Genomic DNA, 17334 nt, shown 5'->3' with positions numbered 1-17334 from the left:
CAAGTCTCTCATCTGCACTTAACTCTCAAATGGTTCAGTAAATAAACAAAAAATATACAGAAACGCATACATGTATATATACTTAGAGAAACAGATAAAGTAAATACTGCAAAAAGCTAAGTGGCAAATCTAGGCGAAGAGTACAAGGCTGCTCACTGTACTACTGTACAACTTTTCTATAAGTTTGAGATTTTCCAAAATAAAACACTGGAGGAAAAAACTAAGTCTCAACTTAGGTAAGGAAGCCTAATGGGATGTACACTTGGTGACTATTTGCTATACTGGAAATGTGTAGTCAGTTACCCTACTCAGAAATGGGTAGGGTAGCGTGGAGACAGGGCTGTAGGGAAGGAAGAGGGGGCTGGTAAGCTTCTGGATAAGAGAGGTGGTATCTTCAGATATGGAACTAGTAGAAGCGTGTAGCCAGGCAGAAGGGTGGGGGTAATAAACACCAGATCCAAAGGGCAAAGCAAAAGAAAGCCCTTATGCACATCAAGCTCTTTGGCAGAGGTCTGAGTAACTAACCAGAAAACTGTAGGAAATGAAAAATGATCAGAGGTGGCGCAAAGGGTCAGTAAGGCAGGGAGGGAGGTAGGTAGGCAGGCAGAAAAGATAAGCGAGGGAGCACAGAAGAGTTAGAAATCTAGGCAAAGGTCTAGTTTGTCTGGGCAGAGTTAAAACATTTCAGGGAAGCAAACAGAAACTAGGGTGAGAGCAGCCAAGTTGCTGAGCACCCACTATGAGAAACAGAGGTTGGAGAGCACAGAGAGTTGGCTGAATCTGTCTGAAAAAGAGGGAAGGGAAGGGGGGCAGCCAATGCGGAGGGTGATAACCCTGGTCTTTGTCTCTTCTTAGTTGGTGAGGCAAGAAGGAAGAGTGGCTAAAGCCTGCTTCCTCTTATCTGGTAGTTGAATCAGAGAGATGCAAACTGGAACAGAATTCCCAGGAAAGGTCACGCGCCCCAACCCCAAACTATCATCACGACTGCAGGCCCATGATGTATACCCCTACCAGCCTCTGCATGCTGCTACCAGTGCGTTTCTCTTGGTTGTTAGCGGTGTTATTGCATTTAAGAATTCTGGGGCTTCCCTGGTGGCGCAGTGGTTAAGAATCTGCCTGCCAACTCAGGGGACACAGGTTCGAGCCCTGGTCCGGGAAGATCCCACATGCTGCGGAGCAACTAAGCCCGTGCGCCACAACTACTGAGCCTGCTCTGTAGAGCCTGCAAACCCCAACTACTGAGCCCGCGTGCCACAGCTACTGAAGCCCGTGCGCCTAGAGCCCGTGCTCTGCAACAAGAGAAGCCACTGCAATGAGAAGCCCGCGCACCGCAACGAAGAGTAGCCCCCGCTTACCGCAACTAGAGAAAGCCCGTGCGCAGCAACAAAGACCCAACGCAGCCAAAAATAAAATAAATAAATAAATTACTTTAAAAAAAAAAAAGAAAAAGAAATGCTTAAAAAAAAAAAGAATTCTGAGTTCCTATTTCTTTGAGAAATCTCTCTTTGGACTAGCAGCTACACTCATGGACATGCTACCCTCTCTCGTGTATCCATTCTTCCAGAATCTCAGGTAGGGCTAATTTTAATTATTGAAGTGCAGCTCAGAGTTCCTGAATGCCAGCAGCAGGGGATATCTAACAACCTGCCTTTGTGTGCACCAACTCCACCGTGCCCAGCCCAGACTCCCAGGGCAATAGCCTAACTACAAGTAAGAATGCCCTTTTCTGTTCTCAGAGAGTGTGACGCTGAAAGAAAGCAATCTAGAGTAGGTCAGATGAGAAGTTCCCTCTGAAGAAAAGGGTCAATGAGAGGGTCACAGATATGTCTCCAAGGACCAGATGGTGGGGCCCCCAGAAGGAGCGTCTGAAATTCAGGCAGCTTTTTGCCCTGCCTGCAAGTCATATAAGCAATTCTCCTTTGGGTGCAGCAGTACAGATAGAGGTGATGGATGGAGGGTGCTGGGTGAGCAGTCACTTCCCCAGCACATTCTTTCACAAGTGGCACTTTTATCAGGAGTGATTCTGACAATGATGAAAAGACAACAGGGAAGACAGTGTGGGAACAAGACTTGTGCAGGTCAGAAGGGACCACCTTTTAGAGTTACGCTCCCCCATCACCAGGCAGCACAGCCCCAGCGCTGACAGCACTGCCTCTCTATTCCTCTGGCCAGGACAAGGTCCACAGGACTCTTTGAAAGAGCCTTTCCTCCCTCTCGCCATAATGACCTACCTCGCTACGTTTAAGGCCAAGCTTCCCTTCCCTCCCTGTTGTTCTGTGTCCTGTGCTCCAGATTAGAGATGCTGAGTTCCATTCACTCAAACCTCTCTCAGAAGTGCTTAGTCACTGATCCGGCCACGTGGCATCCGCTTTCCCGTTGTGGGTCTGGTATGTTAACTAAGAAAGTTATTTTCCAGCCTAGTTAGAAACAGCAGGAACTTGAATTGACTTGCTAGACTGGCGGTGCTGGAGGAGTTATGGCCACGTGCCAAAGGAAAGAGTGGATGGCCAATCACCCGGGAGCAAATTTCTCAATCTGTAGCCTGAGACTAAACCTTCCCGCTGGCAAGGGAGTTCTATGTTAGGCCTTTGCTGCCAGATTCACACGGGGAGATGTCTTGTGACTTCACGGTGGCGCCACATACAGATTCAGGAGAATCACGAACCACCATTTTTTTAGGGATAAAAATCCAGAGGAAAGAGGGTTAATCCTAAAGATAGGAGACAAAATCCTGAAGAGACAGTAAAGACGAGAGGAGACCAAAAAGTGCCAGACACGGCAAAGTTAAGGGACAGAAAACCAGATCTTGGGGTAGTAGGTGCCAGGCTAGCAGATCTGAGGGCCTGGCCCTGGGCCCTCGCTGCTGCCGCTACCGCTACGACCCTGCCCCCCTTTCTTAGCCCAGACCCCGTCCCAGCTCCTACCTGGTAGGTACCTGTCGTGGCTGTGGCTGTACTCTGTGGTAGTGAGTGACAAGTGAGTCTGTGTAAAGGGCTGGTTGCCAAACAGATTGTCACTGCGAAGGTTGTGGCAGAGTTTCTCCAGGAAGCGGAGGACGTAGGTGATGCTGTTGACTGCTGGGAGGTTGAGGGTGTGCTGCTCTCGGTCAAACACGGCTGTGGAGTTAAGCAAACAGGGCTGAGCACGTCAGCTCCTCAGCTCAGCAGCGCAGGCAGGGCAGGAGGAGTCCAGCCCACTGCTTGCCTCAGGCTTCCCTGGTTACACAGAGGCAATCGGTGCCCAGGTTTCCTCCCTCCTTCCCTTCCCCTCCCCTCCCTCCCTTGAGGGTTTGATTTTTGCCTCCAACTCCAGGGCTTGCAATGATGGGAGTGGCCAGGGCAGGTCTGTTGCACCTGGGGCTCTGGAATGATTTTACTTAGCCTGTGAAACAACTGTGAACATAATTCTATCTGCTCCATCAGTTGGCTGGGCCTCCTCCAGGAAATCTGTTCATTTGGGGTTCCATTTCCATAAGAACTGCCCAAGAACAGAGAAGCTGGGCAGAAGAGGAGAATACAGCTATTGCCAGCAACGGCTGAGGCGTACAATCTGATCTGGATAAGGGCAACTAGAATTTCGGCAACATTTGGAACTATTCCAGGCCTGTTTTTTTTTTTTTTAAACTCCCCACCTATTTCTATTCAAAATGTATCTGTATAATCCTTAACAAGCAAAAGGCCTCTACATCTGTCTCTGAGGGCAGGAAGGAAATGGGAAGATAGGTCATTCTCAGGAACCAGTTTTGGGGCAGAGGAAGAACCCTAGAGAAGGTGTGGGTGAGAGCTGCTAAAGAAAAGTGGTAAAGAAAGCCAGGTGCCTGTAGACTGCTGCACAGAAGCAAAGGAGAGGCCAGGCAGAGGCCTCAGCCTCAGAAGGAAAGGGAGGCTTGATTGCCCATGCAGTTTTCAGCCTTTTATAGCAATTCCTTCCCTGCCTGCCCCCATCCTCCATGCAGCCAATTACTCCCTCGTCCGGGCTCCCACACCACCCTGCATGCATTTCTCACATATTATAACACCTCCCACAGTTAGCTGTGAGCTAGTCTTTCTTTTCCATCAGGGCAGAGCCTGAGCATGTCATCTTCTTTTCTTCCCTTCCCCTGGCCAGTGTCTGGCAATAACCTCTAACACAGAGTAAGGACTCAATGAATGTTTGCTAAAAGGTGGTATTTATGGGGTCTTCCATGTCAGCTGGGTTTCCTGAGGCTGGATACTGCAACTAGTTAGAGGGCAGGGGCAGGAGATTATGGAGTAGTGTACAATTAAGACTGAAAGGCTGGGGCTTCCCTGGTGGCGCAGTGGTTAAGAATCCGCCTGCCAATGCAGGGGACACGGGTTCGAGGCCTGGTCCGGGAAGATCCCACATGCCACAGAGCAACTAAGCCCGTGTGCCACAACTACTGAGCCTGTGCTCTAGATCCCGAGAGCCACAACTACTGAAGCCTGCATGCCTAGAGCCCGTGCTCTGCAACAAGAGAAGCTGCCGCAGTGAGAAGCCCGTGCACCGCAATGAAGAGTAGCCCCCGCTCGCCGCAACTAGAGAAAGCCCACATGCAGCAATGAAGACCCAACGCAGCCAAAAATAAATAAATAAATAAAATAAATTTATTAAAAAAAAAAAGATTGAAAGGCTCTAGGTCAAGTCTTCACAGGTTTGGTGGGTAAAGAATGGGGTTTTGGACTTAGGAAAACTGAAACAGAGCAGGGCACAGCAGAAAAAGTGACTATTCTCAGTGAAAACAAACAAACCAAAAAACCATACACTGTGCAACTGACTCAAACTCTCAGAGCGGGAAAGAGAGGGATGATTCTTCCCACTCTGCCCTGAGATTCAATTCCCCTGTATCAGGGCTGGCTTAGGACTAGGAAGCTAAGGAGTCAAAAGAATGAGAGAAGAGTTCTGTGGTTCCCTGAAGCCAGCTAGGAGGCTATGGCAGTCTGGAGAAACTCTACTGTTTCCACAGTACAGCCTCCTCTGGATTTTTTCTTGTGATCATCTTTAAAGCAACACAGCCATATATTTTCTGTATGGGAGAGGCTAGGCAGGGAGACAGAGTCTGTGTGGGTATTCTACTTGGCAGCGATATGCAGAAGACCTGGAGGGGCTCTGGGAGTTGAAAATGAGGACTCTCTGAGAAATGGAATACTTTCATATTTCTCCAGAGCCTACAGGTGTGAAGTAGAAACCAGGATGCCTTGCTAGAAATTAGCCAGTTGAAAAGGCCCGCCCCTCTGACTAGGAGCCACACCAGCCCAGGGGCGCTTACCTGAGATAACTGCACCACCGTGACCCTGTTTGAGGAAGCCGAAGACGGTTTTCTGGTGATAAGCACAGTCGATGCAAGCCTGCACAGCCTGCTGCAACACCACGGAGGCTTGGGCTGGCCCAAAATGGTCAGGGAGCTGCTGGACCTTCTTCTTATCTAAATGGGGGCCTGTGCTGCCATTCTTGTTCAAGTAAATACAAACTGCAGGAGACAAAGAATCAAAGCAGCTTATAGAGTATCCAGGGTAGAGAAGTCAGGCAACAGTGCTCTCTTCGTCTTTCATACCCTGGCTCTGGTCTCTACAGGATTCCCAGCTGCTAAGCTGTGAAACACCGTGGGAGGGGGTAGAGGGTGGCTGTACCCAGCTGCTGCCAGCCCAAACTGCATGACCAAAGCTCTGGGAACGCAGCCTGCTGGGAGAACAGCCCAGACCAGCCAAGGCACAGAACTTGCACTTTGTCTTCTGTACACTGAAAAGAAGATCTAAGCAATTTTCCAGATGTATGTACTTTCATTTTCGGTCCTTGGTTGCCTTACATATTCTTGGTATCTCTTATATGCTCTGTGTACGGAGCTGGGGGCTCTGGCAATGTTAGTGCTTGTGTGTGTTTGGCTTTGGACTTAAGAGTGGTCAAACCACCAGTCACTTGCCTTGCCTTCCGTTCTGGGCCTTAGAGTCCCTTTGTTATCTTCTACATCAACACTCAAAAAACGCAGTGAAAATAGAAGAAAGGCTCAAAGAAAGTAGCGAAAATAGAAGAAAACTGGAATAAAGAAAAACATGCAAAGGACCTGAGGGTCCCACCTATGTATTTCTCTGTTTCAGTAGTTTCTCCTGTCAAGACAGCTGGGCACTCTCCTAATTGCAACCTCCCAGCTGGCACTGTGCTAGGGCAGAGGCAGGGCGAGCATGGAAGAAAGAGGCAGTCCTACCCAGACTTGCTTCTTGGTCTCCAGAGAGGACCCGCAGCTGCCTGGCCAGCTACGGCATTCCTTCTGCTGACCTGACTTCTAGGCTTCCACTTGAGTAGGGGGTACTCTGCTTCTTCACACTGTCCTGGCTCACTAACTGAAGGGCAGGAGGGCAAAAAGTCTCTTTTGTTATTAAAGGCAAAAAGATAAGAGCAGTAGCTGTGTGGGCTGTGGATGGACTACTGTCCTCTTTGGGCCTCAGGTTTGCCATCCACACAATGGAGGGGCTGAGCCAGATGCTGTCTGAGGATTCTTCCACCATCGTCATTCTAAATCTAAGGGGAAGCAAGATGGAGAGAAGAAAACAAAAAGAGAGAGGCAGGATGTGGAAGGTGACGGCTGAAAAAGAAAGGAAAAAAAAGAAAAGGGTAAACAAGATGCATTGAAATACAGATTTAACTCTTTTTTCTCTTAAAACCCACTAAAATGAGCCAGATAACAAGAAAGGAGACAACTTAAAATTCCGGAAGCTGGAAAGCAGAGTGACAAAGTAGCAACTGACTCAGCAGACCCAAGAACGCTGAATCCTTAACCAAGAGTGGGGAATGATGAGAGCCAAGCTGCTCCATCTTATAATTCACAAAAGGCTCAAGAATGGGCAGGGGCCCCTGCAGGTCGGTGTGAAGGTAGACTTAATAAAAGAAGAATTGGCTGAAGTCTGTTAAGAAATGGTTAGAATTTCCATGTCATAATATGACTCTTTCATTGAAAACAAAACAAATAAAAATGAGGAACTCAAAGAGAAAAGAGTAATGAAAATAAGTGAAAACATTATGTCTGTGAAAAGACACTTATTAAAATGTTCATAGCAGGTTAGTCATAATAGCCCCAAACTAGAACCAACCCATATGTCCATCAACAAGAGAACAGATATACAAATTGTGGTATATTTATTTACTGGAATGCCACTTGGCAGTAAAAAAGAATGAACTATTGACAGAATGCTTCTCAAAACATTATTTTGAGTGAAAGAAACCAAATACAAAATAGTACACACAATCTGATTCCATTTATACATTAATTTCAGGAACAGGAAAATCTAACCTATGGTGACAGAAATCAGAATAAAGGTGAGAGTGAAGACTGACTGTGAGGAGGCATGAGGTAACTCCAGGGTGGTAGAAATGACTCTTATCTTGACTGGGGCTGTGGCTACATGGCTGCTTACATTAATTAAAACTCATCAAATTGTATATTAAGATGTGTACATTTCACTGTATGTAAATTTTACTTAATTAAAGCACATAAAAAGGAAAAAATATAACCAGTTCAGTGATGATTTAAAAAAAAAATTCTATATGGATTAAAGGGTGAAATACAAAAGCCAAAGGATAAAACCTTCCAAAGACTGTGGTTCCCAGATTCTTTGACATTCCTTCCACTGATCTCTGTGATACTTGACCAATAAACTATGGTGGAAATGACACTGTGCCAGTTTCTGGACCCAGGGCTTAAGAAACTGGCAGTTTCCACTTCTTCTTTCTTGGGACGTTCACTCTTGGAACCCAACTGGCATGTGTGAGGAGGCAAAGCCACACTGTGGCGAGGTCCATATGGAGAGAAACCAACAGCCAGAGCCAACCTGTCAGCCCTGTGGTGGAAGCGGATCCTCCAGTCCTGGTCAAGCCACCACAGCTGACACTGCAGGGAAGAGAGACCAGCTGTTGCCACCCAGCACTGCCCACATTGTTGTTTTAAGCCATGAAGTTTCGTAGTGGTTTGTTATGTAGCAAAAGATCACTGGAACAGAATGTGGTATCAGAAATAGGGTGCTACAGTAACAAAAGTCCAACACACATGACGTTAGCTTTGGGACTGGGAAGCAGAAAGAAGCATAAAAGGCCACAGAAAGAATGTGAGTGAAGCTGAAAGGGCCTTGAATAGAAGCCTGTAAAAGGTTGGGGTCTAAAGGATTCTGTACTAGCCTATTTTGCACTATCTCTGGTGCTATTAGTCTGAGGTGGCAATGCTTCCACCAGAATGAAACTTGGGGGGTTTTCTATGAATACTACTGAAATTTACTTCATTAGCTAAAAGCCACAATCACAAATCTCTTGAAGATAAGACCTTCTCTACTTTGGGCTTCCTGTATAGCTGCTGTGAGACAATGCCCTTAAGATTCGTAAAAATCTTATTGTTTATGGAAGAGTATCTGTGAGACTTGCCCTTACGATTTTTAGAGGGCCTTTTGGTCTGAAAGAGGCTATGAAGCATAGTCTTAAATCATTCTGACATCTTAACGAAAGATTTTTATTGTCCCATTCTGGATTTGACCCTTTCTTAATTTAGAACTATTTGCCTTCTGGAGAGAATGGAAATGAGAAGCATTTCCAGACTGTGAGTCCTGGACTTCTTTATTTGTTATGTTTTTTTTTTAAGCTCATCTCTCTCATCTTACATTTTTATCATAGGCAGTGAGAAGCCAGGTGGCACTTCATTACTTTGTCTGGAAATCTCCTTATATTTCACTGAGTTCATCAGGTACATTTCCTAGTTCCATGTTACTGCAGGTGGCAGTGTTATCAGACTTTCCATCACTACCTAGCAGGTGCCTCCTGTCCGCCATCTTCCAATAAGATTTTCCTCACTTTCCTTTAAGCCCCCTCACTGACAGCCTTCTTAAGACCTTTTAGGCTTCTATTCTCGAGTTTCTAAGAGAATCATTCTGGCAGAAGCATTGCTAGCTCAGACTAAAAGGGACAGAGATGGTACAAAATGAAAAGAATTCTTTGGACCCCCAACCTTTTACAATCAGGAGGAAGACTGAGAAGGCAATCTCAGGTTTCCTATGGAAAAGGAAGGATGATTCAGAGGACAAAACCAAAGAGCCATGGAAACAACTCCCAGAGAGTAGTATTGGATCTAATTAAGGAATTGGCAACATATGCCCAGCTGGATTTCAGAATTTCTATAAACCAGTGACTGCTATGTGCCTCCAGGTTTTTTCCCCTTTGAACGAATGTATCTATAAGTTATCCTATGCCTACCCCATCACCGTATGCTGGATATGTGGGGAGCAGACAACATGTTTCTTTAGGTCACAGGTCTTCGGTCTGAGAAGAACTACACTCAAGGAGCTATATCTGAGAAACTGCACCTGAGAGGTCTCATTTGCACCTGGATCTGACTTAGATGATGAGATGCCAGATCTGGAGCCCAATGTTGTAAAGGGATGAGACCTTTAATGGGGAATCTTGCAAGGGGAAGAATAAATTTTCCAAGTGGGAAAAATGTAAATAACTTATGTCCAGAAAGTGGACTGATATGGTTTTAAAATATGGTCCATAATTTTTGACCCTCCTCCCAGCAAGATGTGGGGTCTACTCCCCTTCTCTTGAATCTGGGCTCTGTGACCACTTGATCAATAGAATATGATGGGAATGATGCTCTGTTGATTTGGGGGCTCAAGCCTTAAGAAAATGGTAGCCTCCACTTCCTGTTTCTTGAGACACTTGCTCTTGGAATCCAGTCACTCTGGGATGAGGAAGCCCAAGATACCTTTTGGAGACATCCGTGCAGAGAAGAACCAACGGCCAGCACCAATTTTGTTAGCCACATGAATGGATCATCTTGGAAGTGGATCCAACAGCCCCAGTTGAACCACCTCAACTGATGCTATGTGGAAGAGAGATGAGCTGCCTCTGCTGTAATTATAGTGCAGCTGAATATACTGATATTATCTTTTCCAGGAATATAAAGGTTATATACTTTTTCTAATTTATGCTTATTGTCTTATTTTAAAAATCCTTCCCAATCTTAAGGTCATAAAGATATTTTTGTATATTGTCATGTTTTGGTTTTCTACTGCATCCATGGTATCAGAATTAGAGGCTGAAAAAAAGATTCAGAGAAGGGTCCAGCGTGGAAGGAACTTGGAAGTAGCCACTTCATCCTGACAACAAGTATAAAGCTGAACAACCTGAAAAATCAACTATCCTTTTTAGATCCATCAGAGAACTGAGGTCACAGGGCAAACTGCTGCTCCCCACCAAGAGACAGACCGGTGAATACAGAGACTCACAATTTACTAAAAAGAAACCGCCACAGGAACTAGTGCAGAGGTAGGAAAATCTAAACTATAGAATTCCTACTGGAAGCTCAGTGTGAACAAGTTTAAGAGTTAAAAACTCCAGGGGGGATCCACTCATGGGGTGGGGGTGGTCCCACACTTTTGTGAGTTTTACCTCCAGAAGCTCGATCAGATTCTCACAGTGAATATCAGAGAAAAATCCCCTCATGCTTCCAGCAGGGGGAGGGGGGAAAAGGAGCCATTTAAAAATATGCCAGAGCATTCTGTGCTGCTTAACAAGGCCTACCCTCAGGAGAAATTATTTTACCAGAACTTAATCCGCTGGGATTTGATCAGAGCTTAACCTACCTGGGGGAAGGGAAATAACCAACTGCAGCCCCCTCCAGCCATCCTGCCCCATTTAAGGGGCATGAGGGGGACTAAGAAGCACTGGTAAAGTTCACAGTCCAAGAGCACAGTCTCACCGAAAGACTGAGACCTAATCATAGGACTATAGAATACTTATCCTCCCCTCATACCTTACCATTATATTACTAAAGACCTATTTATAAGGTAAACTAAAAGGCAAAAAAATGAAGTTTGAAGAGACAGAGCAAGCATCAGAACTAGACTCAGGCATGGCAGGGATGTTGGAATTATTAGATTAAAAATTTAAAACAACTATGATTAAGATGCTAAGTGTTCTAATAGATAAAGCAGACAGCATGCAAAACAGATGGACAATGTATGCAGAAAGATGGAAATTCTAAGAAAATAAAAAATCAATGCTAGAGATCAAAAACACTGTAACAGAAATGAAGAATGCCTTTGATGGGCTAATTAGTAGACTGGACACAGCCAAGGGAAGAATCACTGAACTTGAGGACATCTCAATAGAAACTTCCAAAACTGAAAAGCAAAGAAAAAAGAAGACTGAAAAAAAAGCCTCTACCTCCATAGACTGGGTGTCCAAGAACTGTGGGACAACTACAAAAGGAGTAACATACACATAATGGGAATACCAGAAGGAGAAGAAAGAAAGGAATAGAAGAAATATTTGAAGCAATAATGACAGAGAATTTCCCCAAATTAATGTCAGACACCAAAGCACAGATCTAGGAAGGTCAGAGAACACCAAACAGGATAAATGACCAAAGAAACTACATCTAGGCATATTACACTAAAAAATGCAGAAAATCAAAGATGAAAAGTCTTGAAAGATTTCAGAGGAAAAAACCGTCTTACCTATAGAGGAGCAACAATAAAAAATTACATCCTTAGAAACCATGTGAGCAAGAAGAGAAGGGAGTGGAATATTTAAAGCGTTGAGAGAAAACACCCACCCACTTAGAATTCTGTCCCTTGAAAAATCAAAGTGAAGGAGAAACAAAAACTTTCTCAGGGACTTCCCTGGTGGCACAGTGGTTAAGAATCCACCTGCCGGGGCTTCCCTGGTGGCGCAGTGGTTGAGAGTCTGCCTGCCAATGCAGGGGACACGGGTTCGAGCCCTGGTCTGGGAAGATCCCACATGCCGCGGAGCAACAAAGCCCGTGAGCCACAACTACTGAACCTGCGCGTCTGGAGCCTGTGCTCCGCAACAAGAGAGGCCGCGACAGTGAGAGGCCCGCGCACTGCGATGAAGAGTGGCCCCCGCTCGCCGCAACTAGAGAAAGCCCGCACACAGAAACGAAGACCCAACACAGCCAAGAATAAATAAATAAATAAATAAATTTAAAAAAAAAGAATCCACCTGCCGATGCAGGGGACACGGGTTCGAGCCCTGGTCCGGGAAGATCCCACATGCCACAGAGCAACTAAGCCCGTGCGCCACAACTACTTGAGGCTGCTCTCTAGAGCCCACGAGCCACAACTACTGAGCCTGCGTGCACAACTACTGAAGCCTGTCGCCTAGAGCCCATGCTCTGCAACAAGAGAAGCCACCGCAATGAGAAGCCCTCGCAACGCAACGAAGAGTAGCCCCCGCTCACCGCAACTAGAGAAAGCCCGTGCGCAGCAACGAAGACCCAACGCAGCCAAAAATAAATAAATAAATAAATTTATAAACAAAACAACTTTCTCAGACAAAGAAAAACTGATGGAGTTTGTTGCCTGTAGATCTGCCCTGCAAGAAATGTTAAAGGAATTCCTTAGAGAGAAGGAAAATAACATAGGTCAGAAACTTGGCTCTACACAAAGGAAAGAGCATCAGAGACGGAATAGGTGAAGGCAAAATAAGAACTTATTTTTCACATTCTTTTTTTTTTTTAAAGATTTTTTTTTGACGTGGACCATTTTTTAAGTTTTTATTGAATTTGTTACAATATTGCTTCTGTTTTATGTTTTGGTTTTTTGGCCACAAGGCATGTGGGATCTTAGCTCCCCAACCAGTGATTGAACCCACACCCTCTGCATTGGAAGGTGAAGTCTTAACCACTGGACCGCCAGGGAATTCCCCTCATTCTTAACTGATCTAACAGATAACAGTTTGTTCAAAATAAAAATAGCAATGATGTATTTGTGTATGCTTATGTGTATATATATGTACACGCTTATACATACTTATGTCTAAGTGAAATGAATGACAGTAATCATACAAAGGATGGGAAGGAGGAATTAGGATTCTTATTATATCTGTGAAGTGGTATAGTGTTATTTGAAAACAGACTTGGATTAGTTATAATGTTATTTGCAAACTCAAGGGTAATCATTTAAAACAGTAAAAAAAGAAATATAACTGATATGCTAAGAAAGGAGAAAAAGTGGAATCATAGAAAATGCTCAGTTAAAACCACGAAAGGCAGAAAAAGAGTGGAAGACAAAAATAGGAACAAATTACAAAGGCAAAAATATAAAAAACTGCAACAATTATGGTAGATACTTATCCAACTATATCAATAATCATTTTAGATGTCAATGGTCTAAATAAACCAGTTAAAAGAAAGAGATTCTCAAACTGGATCAAAAAACAAGACTCAACTCTATGTTTGTAAGAAACCACTTTAAATATAAAGACACATATAGATTAAAAGTAAAGGGATGGAGAAAGATATGCCATGCTAACACTAATCAAAGGAAAGTGGGAGTAGTTGTATTAATTTCAGACAGAGCAGATTTCAGAGCAAGGAAAGTTATCACAGATAAAGAGGGGCATTACATGATATAAAGGTCAAATATCTAGGAAGACATGTCAGTCCTTACTGTGTATGCACCTAACAACAGCGTATCAAAATACAGGAGGCAAAAATTGATAGAACTGCAAGGAGAAATAGGTGAATCCACTATTACAGTTGGACACTTTGACATCCCTCTATCAGAAATGGACAGATTCAGCAGGCAGTAAGGACACTGTTGAGCTCAACAGCACCATCAATAAACTGGATATAATTGATATTAGAGGTTACTTCACCCAACAACAGCAGAACACACATTCTTCTCAAGCTCACATGGAACATACACCAAGACAGACCACATTCTGGGCCATAAAACACACCCTGACAAATTTAAAAGAGGAGAAATCATATAATATGTCTGTTCTTAGACCACAATGGAATAAAACCAGAAATCAGTAACAGAAAGATAAGTGAAAAATCCCTAAGTACCTGGAGCTTAAACAACACATTTCTAAATAACACATGGGTCAAATAAGAAATCTCAAGAGAAATTTAAAAATATTTTGAACTAAATGAAAATGAAACTATAACGTATCAAAATTTGTGGGATACAGCCAAAGCAGTGAATAGAGGGAAATTTATACCATTGAATGCATACGCTATAAAAGAAGAAAGATCCAAAGCCAATAATCTAAGCTTCCACTTCAGGAAATCAGAAAAAGAAGGGCAAATTAAATCCGAAGTAAGCATAAGAAAAGAAATAATAAAAATTAGAGCACAAATCAATGAAATTGAAAACAGGAAGTCAACAGAGAAAAATCAATGAAACCAAAAGCTGCTTCCTTAAAAAGATCAAAAAAATTGATAAGCCTTTAGACATGCTAATAAGAAAAAAGAGAGATGACACAAATTACTAATATCAGACATGAAAGAGATGGATCACTACATGGATCACTACAGATCCATGGTCATTAAAAGGGTAATATAAGGAATACTATGAATAATTCTATGCTGACAAATTTGATAATCTACATGAAATGGACCAATGCAGTGAAAGACACAATCTACCAAAACTCACACAAAAAGAAAAAGACAATCTGAATAGACCTATATTTATTAAAGAAACTGATTCAGTAATTAATCACCTTCCAAAATAGAAAGCATCTGGCTCAGATGGATTCACTAGAATTCCACCAAACATTTAAAAATGCATTTTACCAATTCTCTATAATCTCTTTCAGAAAACAGAAGCAGAGAAAATACTTCTTAACTCATTGTATGAGGCCAGCATTACCCTAATACCAAAACCAGACAATGACTTCATGAGAAAAGAAAATTACAGACCAATATCTCTCATGAACATACACGCAAAAATCCTTAACAAAATACGAGCAAATTGAATTCAACAATATATAAAAAGAATTATACACTACAACCAAATGGGGTTTATCCCAGGTATGTAAAATTGATTCAACATTTGAAAATCAATGTAATCCATCACATCAACAAACTAAAGAAGAAATATCACATGATATCAATAGATGCAGAAAAAACATTTGACAGAATCCAAGACCCATTCATGATGGAAACTCTCAGCAAACTAGGAAGAGAGGGAAACTTCCTCAACTTCATAAATAACATCAACAAAAACCCTACAGCAAACATCATACTTAATGGTGAGAGACTAGAAGCTTTCCCACTAAGATCAGGAACAAGGTAAGGATGTTCTCTCTTACCACGAGTTTTCCACATTGTACTAGAAGTCCTAACTAATGTAATAAGACAAGAAAAGGAAATGAAAGGTGTACAGTTTGGGAAGGAAGAAATAAAACTCCCTTTATCTGTAGAAGACATGACTGTCTATGTAGAGAATGCAAAAGCATTGACAAAAAAAATTCCTGGAACTAATAAGCAGTTATAGCAAGACTGCAGAGTATAAGGTTAATACACAAAAGTCAATCACTTTCATATATAACAGCAATGAATAGGTGGAATTTGAAATTAAAAACAATACCATTTACCTTAGCACCTTCAAAAATAAAATACTTAGGTATAAATCTAACAAAATACGTACAAGATTTATATGAAGAAAACTACAAAACTCTGATAAACGAAATCAAGAAAGAACTAAATAAATGGAGAGATATCCCCATGTTCATGGATAAGAAAATACTGTCAAGATGTCCATTCTTCCCAACTTGATGTATAGACTCAAGGCAATCCCAATCAAAATCCCAGCAAGTTATTTTGTGGCTATCAACAAACTGATTCTAATGTTTATATGGAGAGGGAAAAACCCTGAAGAGCCAACACAATATTGAAGGGAAAGAACAAAGTTGGAGGACTGACACTACCCAACTTCAAGACAGTACGGTATTGGTAAAAGAAGAGACAAATCAATGGAACAGAATAGAGAGCCCAGAAATAGTCCCACACAAATACAGTCAACTGATCTTTGACAAAGGAGCAAAGGCAATACAATGGAGCAAAGGCAGTCTTTTCATCAAATGGTACTGAAACAACTGGATAGCCACATGCAAAAAAAGGAACCTAGACATAGACTTTACACCCCTCACAAAAATTAACTCAAAATAGATCACAGACCTAAATGTAACATTCAAAACTATAAAACTCCTAGAAGGTAATATAGGAGAAAACCAAGATGACCTTGGGTATGCCAATGACTTCAGATATAACACCAAAGGCAGGATCCATGAAAGAAATAATTGATAGGCTGGACTCATTAAAATTAAAACCTTCTGCTCTGTGAAAGACAATGTCAAGAGAGTGAGAAGACAAGCTACAGATTGGGAGAAATTATTTGCAAAAGACAGATCTGATAAAGGACTGTTATCTAAATACACAAAGAACTCTTAAAAACTCAGCAATAAGAAAACAAACAACCTGATTAAAATATGTGCCAAAGTTGTTAATAGACACCTCACCAAAGAAGATGCACAATTGGAAAATAAGTATACGAAAAGACACTCTACTCTACATGTCATTAGAGATATGCAAATTAAAACAACAATGAAATATTACTATATACCTATTAGAATGGCCCAAATCCAGAACACTGATGCCAGATGCAAATGCTGGCGAGAATGTGGAGCAACAAATGAACGCTCATTCACTGCTGGTTGGAATGCAAAATGATACAGCCACTTTGAAGACAGTTTGACAATTTCTTACATAACCAAATATACTCTTACTATGTGATCCAGAAATCGCATTCCTTGGTATTTACCCAAAGGAAGTGAAAACTTATGTCCACGCTAAAACCTGCACATGAATGTTTATAGCAGCTTAATTCATAGTTGCCAAAACTTGGAAACAACCAAGATGTCCTTCAGTAGGTGAACGGATAAATAAACTATTGGTATAGCCAGACAATGGTATGTTGTTATTCAGCACTAAAAAAAACCAAACAAACAAACAAAAAAGAACTATCAAGCCATGAAAAGGCACAGAGGAAATTTAAATGTATATTACTAAGTGAAAAGGCCAATCTGAAAAGACTACATACTGAATGATTTCAACTTTATGACATTCTGGAAAGGGCAAAATTATAAAGACAGTAAAAAGGTCAGTGGTTGCCAGAGATTAGTGGGGAGGAAAGAATGAATAGGCAGAGCACAAAGGATTTTTAGGGCAGTTAAATTATTTTGTAGGATCCTATAATGGTGGATACATGTCATTATATATTTGTCAAAATCCATAGAAAGTACAACACCAAGAGAGAACTCTAAGGTAAACTATGGACCTTGGGTGATAATGATGTGTCAGTGCAGGTTCATCAATTGAAACAAACATACTGCTCGGGGGAGGGGGGGATGTTGGTAATGGAGAAGGCTGTGCATGCGTGGGAGCAGGGGGTATACGGGAAAGCTCTGTACCTCCTGTACTTAAAAAAAAACGGTCTAGTAAAAAGTTCAGAAAACAAAAAAGAGTTCTTCATAGCAGATGCAAACATCCAA

The 17334-nt window shown here is 42.5% G+C and overlaps 1 protein-coding gene across 11 annotated transcripts in view; it reads right to left on the bottom strand.

The window, feature by feature from the left end:
- Window positions 1-17334, bottom strand: part of SCMH1 (Scm polycomb group protein homolog 1) — a 196130-nt gene that overhangs the window by 18866 nt on the left and 159930 nt on the right. For 10 of the 11 annotated variants that reach the window (XM_061184406.1, XM_061184408.1, XM_061184405.1 and 7 more), the window contains 2 exons: window positions 5267-5467; window positions 2925-3116 (listed from right to left, as the gene is read on the bottom strand). In XM_061184406.1, coding sequence (XP_061040389.1) covers window positions 2925-3116; window positions 5267-5467 — 393 coding nt within the window. The remainder of the gene's footprint in view (window positions 1-2924; window positions 3117-5266; window positions 5468-17334) is intronic. The other variant, XM_061184407.1, reaches the window with a different exon arrangement.

The sequence above is a fragment of the Eubalaena glacialis genome, chromosome 3 (assembly GCF_028564815.1).
Source record: "Eubalaena glacialis isolate mEubGla1 chromosome 3, mEubGla1.1.hap2.+ XY, whole genome shotgun sequence".
In the NCBI taxonomy this organism is placed as follows: domain Eukaryota; kingdom Metazoa; phylum Chordata; class Mammalia; order Artiodactyla; family Balaenidae; genus Eubalaena; species Eubalaena glacialis.
The sequence above is the reverse complement of the archived record's forward strand: the minus strand, read 5'-3'. Positions and strand labels throughout refer to the sequence as shown.